Below are 18702 nucleotides of genomic sequence, written 5' to 3' on the forward strand. Positions count from 1 at the left end.
CCAGTCTTGACACAAATATTGCTTTTCTGGGAGGAACTGCCGTCAAGCAAATGCCATTATTTGGAAGAGGAGGGGGGTTCACGGTAGGAGAGTTTCGAATTGGGGAAAATATAGATGGGGTTATCGCCCTTGTACCGGCAGCTTGTGAGACTAGCCCAGTCTGGTGACCAGCATTCACACGCGAACAGCCAGGAGGGGAGGATGATTTATTTTTCTCTTCATTACTTTTAGGCGATGGCGCTTGATTAGAGTGAGTGGTGGCTCTGGGCGGAGATACCCTTGCCACTTCAGCGTAGCTTAAAACAGAAGAACTTGCCGGCTTGTTTGTAACTGTTTTGCTACCAACCGACTCAGCAATATCGGAAACATTACTATTCATTTTAGAGTTAGAGGGACTTGGTAACTTGTACCAACGAATTAGATTTGGAGAAAGCCAGAGGTGACGTCCCACACGCTACGCTACGAGTAGAAGATGAGTGTCCAATAAAGCGACACTCATCAAACCTAGACTTAATGAGCTTAAACTTTTCCCACAAGGAGCCGAGATTTCTACTCAATTCCGAGAAACCATAACGGGTCTCCGTGAAAAGTTTATAAAAGTCAATGTCCCGCTGCCTACAGTCAGGACATGACCATCTTAAGCCTTTAGACGGATCAGCGACTGCGTCAGCAGCACGGCCGAGAATACCGGCACACTTTGCATGACCAAAGCGCTCGCAGAGCCAACAAGAAACGAATCTATCAGAATCCGGGCCTGATTTCGCCCGACAAGGTGCATATAAACACTCCATGTCCTGTCAAAAAGACAGTTGTGGATTATGAAGAACAGATACACAAATCACTAAAAAAAATCCTGAACATAAAAATTTATCAACCAATTTGTGCAAAACTTCTCTGTTAGGTTGACACTGTAACGAGGGATCAATAGCAACACAAACTCCAAACAGCAAAAAAATAACACAGAAAAAGAGAGAAAACAAGAAAAAAAAAGAGAGATTTATATCAAAGCTCAAAATTTTTGTTTGCAAAAATCAAATGATTCAAAGCGTAAAGGAAAAATATTTCTTTTGCTTTGAATTCACTCACTTTCTTCTTAAAGTATGTTATAAATCTACACACTATAAGGCAGAATAGCCACGAAATTCAACAAAAAATTAAAATATTAATTGCCGAAACAAAATATAGACGACTATACTGCGCGACAGAGTTGCCAGACTTGTTGGGTTTCTTCTTGCAAACGTTTTGACAAAATGGATGTACCCCTGATCCTCCGGTAATATGTATAATAATTAGCAAAGGGCATTGAACTTAATTTAGTTTTTGCCCTTTTTGTTTTTGATGAAATGCAAAAGCAAAAAAAAGTATAATGATAGGCCTGTCACTAGGTTTTCTTTTCTTTTTTTTAGTTTTCTTTATTTTTGCGGATGCACGCTGTACTATGTATACAATAGAATAAACGATTTTTTCACTCTGTTACTGAGCAAGTAAATAACGTTTTGAATACAATTGCGAAAAAGCCGATGTAAACCACCTAACAACTGTATAAAATTAAACTTCAAAAAACATTATGTTGCTATCATGCAAAAGTGCAGTATATTGAAATGTGAAGGTGTTTAAGTATATATATTTAATCATATTAGCAAATTATGTACGCACACCTATGAACTCGCAATGGCCACTAACAAAAAACACGAAGAATTCTTAGGATATTAGAAAAAATGTTCCTTTTGTTTTAAAATAAAGTTTCAGCAAAAACATTTTTAAATATTCAAGTAACTAAAATGAAAAAGAAAAAAAAAATTCATAAAAACCATAACCGTAAATACATCAGTGATGAACAATAAAATAATCACAAATTTTACACATGATTTATGGATATATTTAGTGTGTGTATTGCATCATAAGAAAACTATGACATGTTACTAAAAATATATGCGACGATTTGCGTGAAAGAAGAAAACAAATTGTATATGTAAATGCCAACAACAACGTCATCATAAATTCAACAGTATCAAGCCATTGCGGAGAGCAGCAATACTCAATCATGATCACATTACGATTGGTATTTTATTTTAAAGTCGCCAAACATATTTGGTGCTATCTACCAATTGACAGATAAGAGATGTATCTTTCTTGAAAACACTTATTACCGAATGGTCAGCTGTATAAGAACATGTAAGATAAACGGTTCTCCGTACGCCAATTACACTAGTCTCAATAAATTCAGCGGCCAAATAAGTTAAGGAGTGAAAAGGACATGTTGGTAAGGCGTGGCATACAGGTGTAAGAACGTGATCGCCAATCTTATCTAATCTGTCATTTCGGAATACATGGACACTAACAGGATATAGTTTAAAATTACGCAAAATTTTCGTAAAATATGTCAATAAAAATCATTGTTAACACAGTTAGAATAGCATTACCATTTCCTAGATTTTAGAACTCTAGGATTCAAATGAACCTGTTTTCCTAACTTCTTCAATCACAAAGCAAGAAGAAGAAGATCGAAGTTTGCAAGAAATACGTTCAATCTTTTATTTTTGTTAAGTAATTTAATAATAAAGCACTCCAATCGTACACACAGGCTTACCAGTATTTATCTTTTCTAAATCTTCTCATCCGTTTCTTGTATTTATAAGCTCACATAAGTTTTATCTGCCCAAAATGGCTTCTAGCTCCTTTCCCAACAAGCGCAAACGTTTGGACCGGACGTTTCTGTGTTATTACACGATATATTCCACTCTTCTTACGACTAAATTGTATTGACACATTCTGAATTTTTTGAAATTGCTCAAGAAAGAGTTCACAACAATTTTTAAGCAAATAATATACTAAAATAGTTGAATAGCCGAAACTGTAATGCGCTTTGTGAAGTCTGCGATTAACGAAAACTGTGGAAACCGCCTACGAAATTGTAAAATCATTTTTATAAATGTATGAATTGAAATGTGACATTTTTTGGAACAAAGGATGTCAGAAAGAAGAAGAAAGTTTTACGAAAAGTTTTGCCGATGTCTGAATTACTTTCTTTTGGTACTTACATGGTCAAATACATTTCGTAGCTTTTTGTTGACAACGGTGAAAATCAGGATTATTGCCTTGTAAACGTACATTTGAGAGACCGCGTGATGGTTTACACAGATGTCTAACTATCCGATTACTGCTGAGCTCCTCTGATTTGTCTTCTAAAGCTCAATTTGTTTTCACAGCCCGTTTAAGGGATATTATCAGCTCGGGTTGCTAATTTACTAACATCTTGCTCTCTTCGACAATATCTCTCGGACGTTTTCCCAGGCAGAGCAACGTATTTGAATTTAATTTCGTCCGACGCTATCCTTTGCAAAGTGCAAATAGTTCATATTTGGTATAAGTAAACCGTCCACTTTTTTTTTCGGAAAGAATGATGTTTGATGGAACCTTCAATCCAAAAATATCCGAAGGAGGCGCATGGTTTGTTGACGATTAGCGTAAATCTGTCCACGAAGTATATCACAACGCCGCGTAGAAGAGAGCCTTTCTGCTTACTCTCTTTTACTGTGATATTAGACAATAGGACGATATTTGGTTCGCTAATACAGCGATACTTGGATTATGACTGGAGTTTCTTATGCCATGGTTATTGGTTCGAATTACAAGGAACAACCGACACGAAACACTGGGTGGAAAAATAATATTTTAAGTTAATATAGTAAAGTGTCAATACAAATTTATGGAATTCGATAAAGATATTAAATTAGAAACATTTTATTTAGATTTTTACAAAAGACTCCAAGTGGTTTATGAACGTACTAATTAAAAATACGTTGGGTAAGTTTTACGGAAAAAAGCTTTTGGAAGGGCAGGATTCAAATCATGCGATTACGGTTAAATTATCCTAAAAGATTTGGGAAGGCAATAACACCACTTATTAACTTTAACCGTTTTCGTACTTTTAATCTTATCGGTTTTGGTGAATAGCTTGATCTGGTTCAACGAGACTGTACAACGCATATTGGTTATATATTATACATTATGTCAAAGAAAAATTCAATGCGTGCTTTCTTTAAAGTTGAAACACATCTTGCGTGGATTTTATTGAATTTCGGTTGACGAGATAAGCGCTGTTTCAATCCATAATCTTTTGTCATTGCTACAGTAACCACTCCTTCATCTCTGTAGAAATTCTGGGATGAGTGCCGGAAAAGTATATCTAGAAATGAAGAGGGATCCACAATTTTTCTTTTGCTGTTATTGCAATTATAATGCTAAAGCTTTATTTATATTTAGATTTTTTTAGGTGCTTAAATCTTTATTTGTATTTACATTTTCGCCTAATGGACCAAAGCCAAGAGTTGTTTTGCACCAAAAAATCGTTCCACTAACCTGGAGGTTAACAATTTTCAAGTTTTGCTTATGTCAGCCAAGGTAAATGCGAGCATTTACAAATTGTCTTGTTGTGATCTGGTCATCTCACATGAATTCCTTTTTGCAATTTATTCTGTTCAATAATTTTTGAACAACCAATCTAGACACCACCGTCCGCTAACACGAGTTCAAAAACGTTCATTGAAACGTTAGTGGTTGAGTATGGTCCTAAACATACATTCTAAAGTTGCTTCCACTTTCTTCTTTCCAACAAATAATTGGTTTGATGCTTTTAAGGTTGCGATTCGATTTTTTCTATATCTTTGAAAAAATGATTTCTGACTATCATAGCGCCCTCAAACATTATAGGACAGAAGATTTGGTTTTAAGCAAGGAATCTGTGAGCAACCGATCAAAAGACGAAAATGCCACGCGAAAATCGCTCCATATTCGATATGAAGAGGAAGAGGGAGAGGGCATTGGGTCTTAAAAAATTAGTTAAAGATCTTTGATTTTATAAACAAATTCGCCTCATTCTTTCAACACAGCAAGCATAGTTTTTTGGTTAGGTCAACGTATAATTTATCAATTGATTTTTCTCTTATATTTCGCAACTTATTATTGTTTATTTTTTACAATTGGCTACACAGCCTAGTGTACAAGTATGCACCGTTTTCTCTGCTCTTATCGATTGAAGAAGGTAACAAACAGAAAATACTGCACAGGTTCTTTTTGCTTTGGTTTCTTGTTTGGAATAAATCACTGCATTATTAACAGTTGATGAATATGCATCGCGAATTTGTTGTTTGTTGTTTTCTGGGTTCTTTTTTTTTTACAATGTGGCGTTCGTTACGAATGAGTGTCTTATTCATATTAAGAAAATTGACTAAACGCCTTTGTTTTGTTTCGCTTATCTTAAAATATTTGAGAACTGCATTGTTAATATTGTTACCATTGTTTCAAAGGCGTACAAACCAGAGAGCAGATAGACAACGAAACAAGCATTAGTAAATCGATGTTCCTATTTAGTCCGAACGTGGGTCCATTTGTTTTTAGGGAGTGGTTTACAAAAATTATAAAATTGCTTATATAATAGATTTACAAAAATATAACAAATCTAAGTTACTTTTTGTAACCGATACAAAAATGATATTCGATTTACTATTTTGATTACTATTTATAATTATTCATTAGGCGTGAAATTATAAGCCTTCTGAGTACATTACCGCGCAATCAAGAAATAAAATTAGTGACAAATTTTGAAAACTTTGAAGAGCACATGCCGTATGTTTTGGATCTTTTTTAAAATATTTTAACATGCTTCAATTAAATATTATAGTTAAAAAAAATTTGTAGATGTGCTTAAACAAAGACTATTGTTTTCCCTGTTTCAGACTTTGTGAATTGCTGTTGGTGTCACAGACCAGTACCAGATAACGCGCCTGAATATCTTAGGATATCAGATGGACCGCGATTTTGTTCCGAGTCATGCTTCACTCAGAGTCGTAGGGCGTCATTTAAAAAGGCTAAGACATGTGACTGGTGCAAGCATGTGAGAAATGCTGTTAACTATGTGGATTTTCAAGATGGTGCTTCGCAACTGCAGTTCTGTTCAGATAAGTGTTTAAATCAATACAAAATGCAAATATTCTGCAAAGAAACTCAAGCTCATCTAGACATGAACCCTCAGTTGAGGGAACAGGGATTGGAGGCGGCTAATAGTGGGATTGGACTTATTACACCAGATCTTTGGTTGAAAAATTGCCGAAGTCGTTCAGCTTCTCCATCTTCAACGGTTTCACTATCGCCTGTTATGGTAACGAGTAGGTCAGGAAGATCCTCTTTGAGTCCGGTGCGTTTACCGTTGCAGAGTAAAAACAGTTTGAGTTTATCGCCAATAACAGAAGCGACTCGCAAACCTTTAATTTCCGTAGCTCCAACATCAAAGTTAATATCAAAAAGTTGTAATATATCGTCAATCCGAACGCCAACAAAACATAGTCGTAAGAAACGTCCATTAAGATCTTCTATGCTGGCAGCACAAGTTGAAGACGAAGTGAAGACAAATTGTCCGGCAACTCCCAGCACAAAAAGCTGCCTGGACAAAGCGAAAGAACAGCTAGCGCAACCTTCCATCAGCAGCTACTCCAGTAATAATATATATTACAGCAATGAGAGCCAACATGGGCCACCATCATTAGTTCAAATGGCAAGCGGTGGTACTCAGGGTGACGCTATGAGTATGCCATGTTTGTCTCCCGTGATGGAAAGTCATATGCCGAAGTCCACCGTGTCACAGAAGGTACTACCTTCATCTGGTCAAGAAAAAATTTTAGGAAAAAAATTAGAATCTATTGCATCTCCAACATCTGGAGCTCAATTATTAAATGATAACTCGAGCGTTCCTCACACATTAACGCATCCAAATATCTCGGCTCTGAACGCCCTAATTAGTACACCGCATCCCATGACTATCATGATACCCTATCCGGTAATTATACCCCTGCCTATACCAATACCAATACCGCTACCAGTAGTAGATTTTTATAATGCTCATATGATATCTGGTGAATGCGAAAAGCTCGAAGCTGAAAAAGCACAAAAATCGAAAACTGAAGAAAGAGTGGACAGCAAACTGGAATCTGCAGAGCAAGCTCTAGATTTTACACAGACCCGCGAACCTGAGAAAAAGTGGAAGCAAAGAAAAGAAGAGTATCGTTCTTTGGTTGGTGCTGGCGGAACTGATGTCAGTAAAATAGAAAATCCCCAAAAAATCTTAAATGCAAGTTCAGAGAAAACGTTGCATTGTGCGGGAAACACCGAGACAATGGAATCAAACGAGACTGTAATGACGGATGATAGTTCGGGCAACCCAAGTGACGAAAACGAAGTATGTAGTGACAAGTTCACATGTCGTAAATTACCTAAACTGAAGATAACACGCTCACGTACGAAACGAACCCTTATGCAAACCAAAGAATACGAATGCTCGAGGCCTTTGCGGAAGCGAAAGCGAATAATAGATTGTGACTTCCAAAAAATGCCACTCAAGGATCCAAACCAACATGAAAGCAATCATTATTTCAATGAAAATGAACGTGATAATAATTAGATATCTAAGCTTTGAATGGTGATGGCATAGGAAAGGAAGAAGATTACTGCGAAAAAGTGCTTTAAAACGAGAATTTGGATAAGAAAAAAATATAAAAATAAATTGGCTTTGTGAATATACTTTTATATTGAGCACCGAAGGAAGCAGATATCGCTTATTGAAACCCTTATAGTCTCAAAAATATAAATACAGCTTTCCAATTGTGTAACAATAAAACAAGCCCCAAAAACCAAAAATGTGTGCGCAGCAGATATCGATGAGAAATTTGGTACAAATTGTTACCAGGGTCACGAAAACCTCTCTTAGAAATTGAATTGAAATCCCAATCCGCAGATCGGTATTTATTATAATTAGTTATTAAGAAACAAAAGATTATGATTGTTATATATTTATTAAATCTAAGATTTAAACAAATGTGGATACAAATTTCTCGCGTGTTTTTTTACAGTTCATATCTAAATTGAGTCTTTAAGGTTCAATTTATTGTAATTGATATTATCTAGTACCTTCTTCCTTTTCATTCAAATTCATAAAATGTAAGCCAAGTTTTTTCGCTACCTAATAAAATTTTGTTCAATTGCGGTTGGGGGCTTATCGCGAATCCGTTTGTAATCGCTTATAAGTTGTGACATTGTGTACAGCGCGTCTTTGGTTTTTTTGTGTTTTATTTTGTGAATGGACATAATGGAAAATTTTTTCTCAAAATCAAAAGCTTAATGATAAAAATTACGAAACATAGCATCTGAATATGAACAGCGTATTAATTTATATTGGTCTACGGATGTGCGTTAGTAGTCAAAAGAAATTTGAAAAACAAAAGACAAAGTGGACAATTAAGGCACTGACGAGCATCATGTTGGGCTTTAGACTAACACAATTGGGTTACATAAAGAAATCTACCAGGGCTGCTGAAGCGTGGGTAGAATTATCAGGGGTATGCAAACCAAGTGATTCAATGCATGAAGGCGATGGCGTAGTTCTGTGGTTGTGTTGAGAAATTAACAGATATTGGTAATGAAATGAATGTTAATTATAATATTGTTGTCCCGTCGAATACAGGATTTTGTTGTGACCATGGAGATTCGCGATTGTCTTCCTACGATTTCCGCATTAAAGTTAAAGCGCTTGGAGAAAAGAGCGACGATATATCAGTGAAATGATGCCATTAAACTCCAAACAAAAGAAGCACAGCACGTATACGCTAAACCAATAAGTTAAAAGGTTTGATAAGAGAAGAAAAAAATGCCAAAACCAATCAACAAAAATTTACTGGTAAATGATATTTCTGTGGTCAGAAGGGACGGGTATGCCATCAATTGTCCACGAAAGTTTTCTAAAGAAGAAATCTAAGTCACTCACGTTAGTAGTAGCGACACGAATTATGTGTGAATCTTCACGGTGTTTCGACAATGAAGCAACCTGTTATGTATGTCAAAGCTGATCAATATTTGTAAGTTTTGAAAATTTCAACGAAAAAATTTCACAAGTCGGTGAGAAGTTTATCACAGCAACGGTAGAAGCGATGTTTTGTTAAAAGTCTAATATTACATTGTACTTAAAAGCATATTGTTTTCACCAGAAGTCAGTTTAATATCTGTGAGAAAAGGCATTAATGAGGAACGCTAAGGATACTACATTGCTTAAAGTTGTTAAAAATAATAGTCTATTCACGTAGAATAGAAAGAATAGACAACGTTTATATGCAGTTGGTGACGATGAAAGCTAAGATTGGTCACCTTAGAATGTCGTGGTCTTCCGTGATTGCGCGAACAAGAAGACGAAACGGAGAGATAAGTTTGATCCAACGGATAAACGTCTCATTATGGTTAGCTATTCGATGATTTCAAAAGCGCAACTGATTTGAGCAGAAAACTCGCATATTTATTGGAAGGCTACATGTCGATAAAAATGAACGGTTAGTAGTAATGGCATTTAAATATGTAGCAGATCCCCATTGTGAATAAATAGGTCAAAGGTAATGCTAAGATGGGCTTGTGATAGAATTCGATTATTGATTGATCAAGGCGGTTGGGATCTATTACCGACCCGGACATTATTTCCTAGGTAAAATAAGTTGCGCGCTTATCCGATCGTAAGAACAGACCAGTCATTTCTTAAAATGTGTCCGAGTATTTTATTTTATTTATCACGGATTATATATATATACTTTTTTTTGGTTTGGAAATGGATTGGACCAGTTACGTTGAAATTACATCCATGATCCAGTAACGTAGTTGAGAGCCATTGATCATAATTTTGAGCTTTGGTATAGACTGACGTAACGGAATGTTAACTATGAGAAGCTCTGTTCAGCTGTTAACCCATAAATCACCGTACTAGATACTGTACAGTCAAAAGTCCGGCTAGAAATGCCGACAAAAAAAAAAAAAATATAGGCGATCTGTGACTGTAAAAGAAATTACGAATGCAAAATTAGAAAGAAAAATCAGCTGGTTTGATAAAGGCAGTCAGTTGAAATAAATGGGTTGTGTTGTCCTGCAATCGATGTAAACCGGCTGTATACAAATTGAAAACTAATGGACTGAGACACCTGCCTTGAGGTAGTCCTCCAGCAACTTTAGCTGAATTCGATCCCAACACGAGAGTTCGCGACGAAAGAAAGTTAAGAAACCACTGTCTACATTGTGATTGGACTTTAAAATCAGTTAGAATTTGATCTAGTTTCCCTAGATCGCCACAGTCATAAGCTTTATTGATATCTAAACAAAGCTTGACTACCTGGTTTCCATTTGCTTTCTCACTTGCAATAGTGAAAAGAACTTCGTTAAAACACATACCGGTGGAAATGTGTTTCTGATAGGCAAAGGATGTAGAGGGGAGCAGGTGTGAATTGTGCAAAAAATTAGTGAGTCTTTCTTTGTTCATTTGTTTTGTAATTGTTAAGAAAACGGGCAGGAGGGATGTAGGTCTGAAATTTGTGAAACTTTCAAGATCTTTTTCAGCTTTTGGAATGTGTACAATTTTAATTGTACGCCAAACTGAAGGGAAAGAGTTGATCATCCAGCGATCATATATTGCAGATAGCAAAACTAGACCGCTTGGAATGGGAAGGACCTGTATCATTTCGCATTTAACACGTCATGACCCGCTGCTAAAGATTCCTTTTTCATCCAGTGTAAGTGAAGATATATTATCTACCTGAGAGTTAAATGAGGGAACTTGGAGAGCATTTGTTGTGGGAACCTGGGCTTTCAACCATTCTAGGTATGGTTTGTTATTATGATGACCCGAAAAGGAGTGTTTGTATTTCTTTTTGGTAGTGCGATGTCCATTCAGAAATTTTCAGAAAGGTTTTGTGTTGCCATTTGTGCAAAGCTGTTCGACTACTTGGGCACGGTGACTTCTCTTGGCTTTTCTGACTGTTTTTTTCCATTTTTTCTGTAATAACTTGAAATCATCAAAGTTGGAGATGTTGGGGTATTTAGAAAATTTTTGTTTCGCTGCTTATAATTTGCGGAAGAGCGAATCATTCCACCAAGGTTTTGGAAAGTAAGAATCGGAGATTTGTATGTTTGATTTGACGTTATTAATTTCGCGTTGAAATGAGCTCTGAATGAGCCTCAACATGAGGCTCAAGACTTATGTGCATAAGATTCTTTAAGAGTTTTTCCGCGAGATAAAATCATTTATCTTAAATGAAGAAACAGAATTTGCTCTAAAGAGAATAGGAAGATAGTGGCTGTTTGCAAGATTCTTTTTTGACTTCCCGTTTAAACGTAAAGTTAGTTGAGTTAGTGAAGGTAAGATCTAAAATACTGCCACAACTATTGGGAGTCGTAGAGTGAAAATCATTGAATTCTATAATTTCATACGGAGCTTTACCTTTATTGTTTGACAAAAAGTCACCAAAGCAAGAGTGTCTTGCGTTAAAATCTCCTGCGATAATGGCTTTATAACGGCTATCAAGCTTATGACGGAGGCGACTGATATGATCCCGGAAAGATTGGGTGGGAGTATTAGGTTTGAAATAGCAAGCGGCAATGACTATGGTATGTTTTAGGGAAGAAGTTTTGACAATTACAATGTCAGCAGCTAATTTTAAGGGAATTTGCATCTGCATTTGTAAGCGGGGGTGTAATTGGGGATTTTTAGATTGGAAATATTGTCGTCGGATAGAAAGATTTCACTCAAAAGGACGAAATCAGTTCGGCTGGAATTGATGAAGTAATCCAGCGAAAAAGCATTGCGCCTGAAACTCTGTATGCTATACTGTAAGAAGGGGGTCATGAGAAATGCTAGAGGATGATAGGGCCGACTCAGATGTACCTTGTTTTAAAAGGTCAAATTTTGATATAAGGGAAACTATTTCCGCTTGGACGGTTTTAAACATTTCTTCATAAGCAGGGATGGAGAGAATTTTGAAAATCCTTTCCAGAATTATCTCCATTTCAGTGGAGTTGTGGTAATTGATGTGAATATGCTTTTCAGGAGGTAGTGGAGGTTTTTTTTGGCGTCTTGAGAGACAGTCTTTGCAAGGGTTTGGGAATACCCCTTTTATTTTTTACAACCGCATTAAAATTTTTTTTAACTAAAATATTATTTGTTTCAATAGTGGGGTCTTTGAGGTTGTTGAAGTTTACATCGTAGCCATCAAGTAAGTTGTAAGCGTTGTTAGAGAATTTTTCTCTGTATTCTCTAAAAGTGTCTCCGGTGTTTTGCCACAATTCAGGCATCTGTTTTCCCTACTTTTACAAAATTTGGCGATGTGGCCAAATCGGCCGCAATTATAACATAGCTTAACGGAATCTACTGGAATATTGCAAAAGTTCAATTTTATACTTTTGAGAATTAGTTTTGCCTTAAAACCAATCTTTAGCCTGTTTGTTGTGATGAAAAGTTCTCTGTTTGCAGAGTTCCTTCTCTGGATTCTTGTTACGGAAATGATTTCAATGTCAGAGGTAGCTGAGTTAAGAAAGTCTTCTTCCTTAATTGAGGGTGAAATGTTTTTTACGTTCCCGAATTTTTCTGTGAAAATTCTAGGGATGTAGGCCTTTGCTGGACTTTGGACCAAAATAATTGTCTATTATAACGTTGTTGGCATCAACCGCAGTGGCAAAACCAAGATTGGCTTTGCCATTGTTGATGGTTAATCAAACCATTCAATATAAGATCTTTGATATTTGCGAAAAAAAAACAAGTCTGAGTTAAGGTGGAAAGGCTTATCTATATCATTGTTACATACTTCAATAAAGACGTAGCACTCGCCGGTTGCGTCATCACTATAACGATTTTGACTTATTAGGACGGGGTACTTTTCTTTTATGGGACTACGATTATTATTGCTATTCTCAAAACTGCTTTTATTGGGAGACATAATAGGTTTGTTTTTAGAAGGAGGGATCGGAGACTTTGAGGAGGTGATATTGAATCCTCAGTTAAGTCTTTTACGGATGAATTATTTTTATTAGTGATGATGTTTTTCAGATTTTCATTCTGGTTTGCGATTTTTCTTTTAAATGAACCCTTGCTGTTTATGGTTCGAACAACATTTTCGAAATCATCATCGCTTGATAACATGCTTGAGAGCCTCACCCCATTGAAGGGAGGGACTTTTAGTTTTCGTGTTAGATTATAAGGAAAAGAAAAGGATCAACTGACTTACCGAGAAACAGAAGGGATATGGAAATAAGTAGGTTTTGGTGAAACCGACAGAGACAGAGAAGACAAAAGGCCTTGTAAGTTAAACAGGTTTAAGAATTTCACATAAATCGCTGTCACTTGATGTCCAATGTACTAATGAGATGACGAAGTAAGTCTTGCCGGGATAAGATTGAAGACAGCAGGTAGTGTTGCGCACCACTCGGAGAAGCACAAAGATATCGAGACTTTTGTTGATTTTGTTTAAATGCCGCAACTTCACTATGTATGTTTTCCACTAGTTCAATAGTTTTTACAAGAGAACGTTTATGAAAGAAAAAAAAATTTTTTTCCCCAATTTTTTTTTTTTTTTTAAATTTTTCAGAAATTTTATGCACGGAAAAAAAGAAACGTCTTATTTCGTTCAAGGTTGCCAGTGAGATGACGGATTTACATACAGTATTCAACTTCTAGTAATTTTAATTTTTATAAAACACCTGCTGATTCGATATTTTTGTTCAACAATATATTTCATATGGCAGACAATTTGATTGTATGCAGTCTGCCGTAATGTGATATATTATTGAGCGGATCATAAACGAATTGAAATGCAATATAGTGTTCTGAGTTTATTGTACTTTTGTAGTACTCTCTTTATAAGCAAGCTACATAGGCAGGTCTGGCGGAACTCGAAATGGATATATATTGAAAAATAATTTGGTTGTTAATATATGTAAAACATGTCCTAAAATTGAAAACTGTGGATAGTGCTACAAGATTAGATCACCAAGAAGATCTATGTAACAAAGCGGTAGAAAAGCAGTCTAATATTGAGAAACATGGTGATAATGATGAAATACCAAATGATCAAGTAGTCCTGCTGTCGGAAACTTACATAAAGGCTTAGAAAGAGCAAAGTTCTACGTCTCAGTATGCAGGGCATGTCGCAAAAACACTTCAATGTTTTGAATACTTTCTATGTCGCACGATTTGTAAGGGAGCTCGAACTGGGATGAATCGAGAAATGTAATGAAAGGAAAATGTACATCTTTATTCAAAAACGAAATAGGGACTTTGGTTAATTGACCTTTGGACATAAATCCATAGGATGCAAAGCCAAATTTATGACGAAGGGGCTTAATCAGCAATTTTGTGTTGATTACAAGGGTACTTATACGTATAATATGCGATTACTCGAATGGCGACTTACATGGAGCAACTGCAGATGAAAACCACTCTACGACGGTTTAAGCTTAAAGAATTTTATGTATAATCTAAAACTCTTTACCTTGGAAGCAATTGCCCGCCATGATTTAATAAAGCAATTACATACTACAAAAATAGGAAACGTAAACTTTACAAAAAATTTATGAAAAGTGGTCCTGCTTGCGACTATTAGCTTACTCTTGTGCAAGGCACAGATTTAATTACTTTCATCATCAATTTTATTGCATATACCTTTAGTTGATAAAATCCTGACTGCCTATCAATCCTAAATATTTTTGTAAGTTTGGCAACTCCAAAAGAAAAATCTCCATTTATCCCTCGCATGTTTCTTTCAATGGTTCCGACTCCTCTGATGTTATTATATTAACGTTCTTTGATGTTATTGGAACCTCAAATGTCTTCGCTGAATACTTCAGACGATGCTTTCAACTGATGATTTTGATTTAGCTGTTAATCTTACGTATCCGATAACTAACTCTGTTTCGATTTCTAACTTGGCCATTTCACAAAATAACATTTTACATGATTTGAAGTCACTAAATATACTCGTGAGCCTGAGCTTGATGTTCTATCATGTATACTAAAATCATGCTCCGACGAGCTGAGTGGCGTTATTTCAAAGAATTTTAGTCCGTCCTTGAAAGCAAGTGCTTTGCCCTTTTGTTGGAAGAGTAGTTTCCTAACTGCGCTTTACAAATATGGAAACAGACACTACGTTTAGCACTACAAAGGCATTGCCAAACTGAGTGTATTATCTAAACTTTTTGAACAAATTGTTACTCACCATTTAGCTTTTGCTACCAAATCTTATATTTGTCCATTCGAGTGTGGCTTTCGGAAAGGAATATCTACTGCCGCGAATCTCTTAGAGTTTACTTGCCATATTTTCAAGGCTTTGCCTACTGACTTTAGCAAGCGCTTAACTTAGTTGACCAAACTTATTGATCTTCAAGCTCCATGCCCTTTCTACTTAATGCAATGCGTAAGCTCTTATCTTCACAACAGATCGTGTAGAGTTCTGTTTAACTTCATCAGCTCGGGTGAATTTCCCGAGGCGTCTGGCGTCCCTCAAGGTAACTGCTTCTAACCCTTTTTTTCATTTATACATTAATGATCTCCCTTTGGTAATTAAACCTTAATGTACGCTAACGATCTTAAACTCTTTTCTTCCTTTTCCTTGGAACTGCAATCGTATCACTTTCAAATTGACTTAAATAATTTGTTTACATCGTGCTTGTTAAATTTTATGAAATTATATCTAAAAAAATTCAAGAAACTTTCTTTCTCAAGGAGGAAGTCATTTAATACTGATTGATCTGCCAAACGGAAAGCGTAGATTCGTTCATCGATTTAAGGGTTCTTTTTGACCACAAATTCCTTTTAATTGACACATTGAACTCTTTTTAAGTAAAGCTAGATTAGCGCTAGGTTGCATTAAACGGTCGTCGAAAGAGCTTAAAGATCTTACAGACTACATTAGCTTGGTCAGACCGATATTTAAGTATGTCTCTGTTGTGTTATCTCCTTCCTATACACGTTATGTAGATTTAATTGAATCCGTTAAAAGCGTATGTCGTCGGCATCTCGAAATGTAGAATAGGTAGAAAAAAATCGGTTAACAATCTTGTCTTCTGAAACTAAATCTAAATAAATGTAAGGAGCTTTCTTTCTCAAGAAGAAAGTCATTCATTACTCAGTATTTCATTGATTCGCATAAGTTGGAGGACGTCGATACGTTTACAGATTGCATATTGAGCTCTCGTTAAGCAAAGCTAGGTCCGCGCTTGGTTTTATAAAGAGGTGGTCGAAAGATCTTGATGATCCTTACATTACGAAAACGTTGTACATGTGTTTGGTTAGACCTGTACTCGAGTATGCCTCTGTTGTGTAGTCTCCTTCATGTAGGTGCTATGTAGATTCAATTGAATCTGTTCAAAAGCAATTCTTGCTGTTTGCCCTTAGAAATTTGGATTGGGGCCGGCTTGTCTTTCTTATGAAAATAGGTTGCTTCTGGTATCCTTACCATCACTTGAGGAACATAGATTTATTATTGGTATTCTCTTCTGATTATCGATTCGCTCACATTACTTGGTGAGATAAACTTTAACGTCCCGACTCGCGTCTCTAGGGACTTTACCTTCCTAAATCTCAGTCAACGTAACTATAACATGCAAGCTTAACGTCTTACTATGACTCGAAAATTAAACGACGTTGTTTACTGTTGTCAGTTGCCAAGATTTCCACGTTTGTAATAGCTTAGGAGCTCACTCGCAAATCAGGTTTGTATCAGCAGCGCGTGCGCCTCTGTGCTATTGCACATGTTTTTTTTGCTCATTGTTCACGAAGTTTCTTCTTCTTTTTCTTCTCTTTATATTCTTTGAATTTGTTTTTAATAATAATTAATATATAATATTTACTTTTAAGAGTTAATTGAATTCGGCTGTTAATTTATTTTAATTGAGTTCCATGTGTAAAGAAATCAAATGAAATAAATGAGTAAAAAGAAGTAAAGATATTACGATCGGTTTAGGCCTACCATTAAATACCCTACACTACATTGTCTAAAGAAATTCTTGTTTTTATTCTAGAACACAAATATTATATCTTCTTTTCTACATAAAGGCATGTTTTTTATGTGCGTATTTATAGGGAAGCGAAACCTAATGCAGTACAAATTTAATCCTTATGTAGGTAAGGATCCAAATAGGCGTAGATGGTTCAAATTCGGTTGAGTTCATTTTTGTATGAATTCAATTTTCATCACCATATATTAAGACGTAAATCGTTCTGCTCTACAAAGGATCGCTTCTCGTGAAAATCCGTGTTAGAGTAGGAGCCAAAAAAGAGGTCCAGATGGTTCAAATTTGATACAGTAAATTTTTTTATGTTAAATTACTATTATGACATAATTTTCATCGTGAAGCATTGAAAATTATACCTTTTTGTCGTATGAATTTCAATTTTCAGTTATAAGAGAGAAGGTTCAAAAATTGCCCAGCTGATCTAAAGTTTTCATACTAATTTAGAATGCCGAAATACTGCTACTTAGCCATTTTTGCCGAGAAATTTTGAAAATTACAATTTTTTACTATATAACGACTTTTCAGAACGGGGCGTTATGTGAAGAGTGGTCGAAAACGTGGGCCGATTCGAACCATTTTCAATAGCCTTCGTTTTTAGGTCAAAACATGTCACTATATCAAATTTCATCAAAATATCTCAAAAATTGCGAGCTGTAGCTTGAACAAAAATTTACGTGGACAGACATCAGGCGGACAAACGTACAGACAGGTTTGGATCAATGGTTTTTTGGTTTTTTTAAAACATTAATAGATTCAGAGGGCAGTGGAATTTGAATTGGTAGACAAAGGCCTCCTGTTTTCTTGGAATGGTAGATGAAGGGTATGTAGCAAATTTACTTTAGCAGTTGTAAGGAAGCGTTTTTGCTTCCTTACGAAATACAAGCCCGTCCGCTTAAAATTCCACCCGCACTCCGCAACCAGCAAGTCCGTTCTGGCCACGCACATCGTTCTGTGAACAATACACGAGCAGCCCCCTCCAACTTCAAATGCAAAATCATAAAAACACACACTAATTATACCTTGTACAGATAAAATCATAATATCACACACTAATATACCGATACCTTGTAAAGATAAAATCATAAAACACACACTAAGTATACCTATCCCTTGTACAGACAAAATCATGATATCACACACTAATACACCGCTACCTTGTAAAGATAAAATCATAAAACACACACTAAATATGCCTATACCTTGTAACGAGAAAAATGCCGAAACACCTATTGTACAGGTCCACGTGCGTTAATTCATAGAAACACACACCACATGTGTGTAAAGAGAGAAGTACAAGCGCATAGTGAGTATGCCTCTGTAAAACCACATAAGCACACCACAGCACAGATTAAGAATCCCAGTGTACCAAAAAGCTTAGATTCAAATTTCAAAATGTAATAGCGGAGTCAAGAACTCAATTAAAAAGAAAATAGTTCAGATCCAAGAAATTAAAAACCCCAGTGTACAAACAGCTTAGATTCCAAAACCTCAAAATATTTGATAGCAGAGCCAAGAACCCAAATAAAAGAAAAACTTAGATGCAAGAAATCAATATGTGAAGAACCCAAGTAGAATTTCAAAATGTTTAAGAACTCAAAGGCTAAATAAAACTCAAAGTATAAATACAAGTAAAATCCCAAAATGTTTAACAAGCAGAATTGAACTTAGGTAGAAAATCTATGCATGCAAAACAACTTCAGCAAGAATCTCTATGTGTAAAAATGCGCAGAATGTGTAGCATCGTTAGGGTAAACAAAACAAGCAGAATTGAACTTAGGTAGGGAAAAAAAATAATAAGAACATACGATAAGGCATAAACTGCATACACAAAATGTACAA

General features: G+C 35.8%; 1 protein-coding gene across 6 annotated transcripts in view; it reads left to right on the forward strand.

Moving 5' to 3' along the window:
* Positions 1-7711, forward strand: part of LOC119642315 (sine oculis-binding protein homolog) — a 79388-nt gene extending 71677 nt beyond the window's left edge. For 5 of the 6 annotated variants that reach the window (XM_038041430.1, XM_038041432.1, XM_038041428.1 and 2 more), the window contains one exon: positions 5739-7711. In XM_038041430.1, coding sequence (XP_037897358.1) covers positions 5739-7456 — 1718 coding nt within the window. In that variant the 3' untranslated portion in view covers positions 7457-7711. The remainder of the gene's footprint in view (positions 1-5738) is intronic. The other variant, XM_038041433.1, reaches the window with a different exon arrangement.
* The last annotated feature ends 10991 nt before the right edge of the window (positions 7712-18702 follow it).

The sequence above is a fragment of the Glossina fuscipes genome, unplaced genomic scaffold, assembly GCF_014805625.2.
Source record: "Glossina fuscipes isolate IAEA_lab_2018 unplaced genomic scaffold, Yale_Gfus_2 222, whole genome shotgun sequence".
Lineage (NCBI taxonomy): Eukaryota > Metazoa > Arthropoda > Insecta > Diptera > Glossinidae > Glossina > Glossina fuscipes.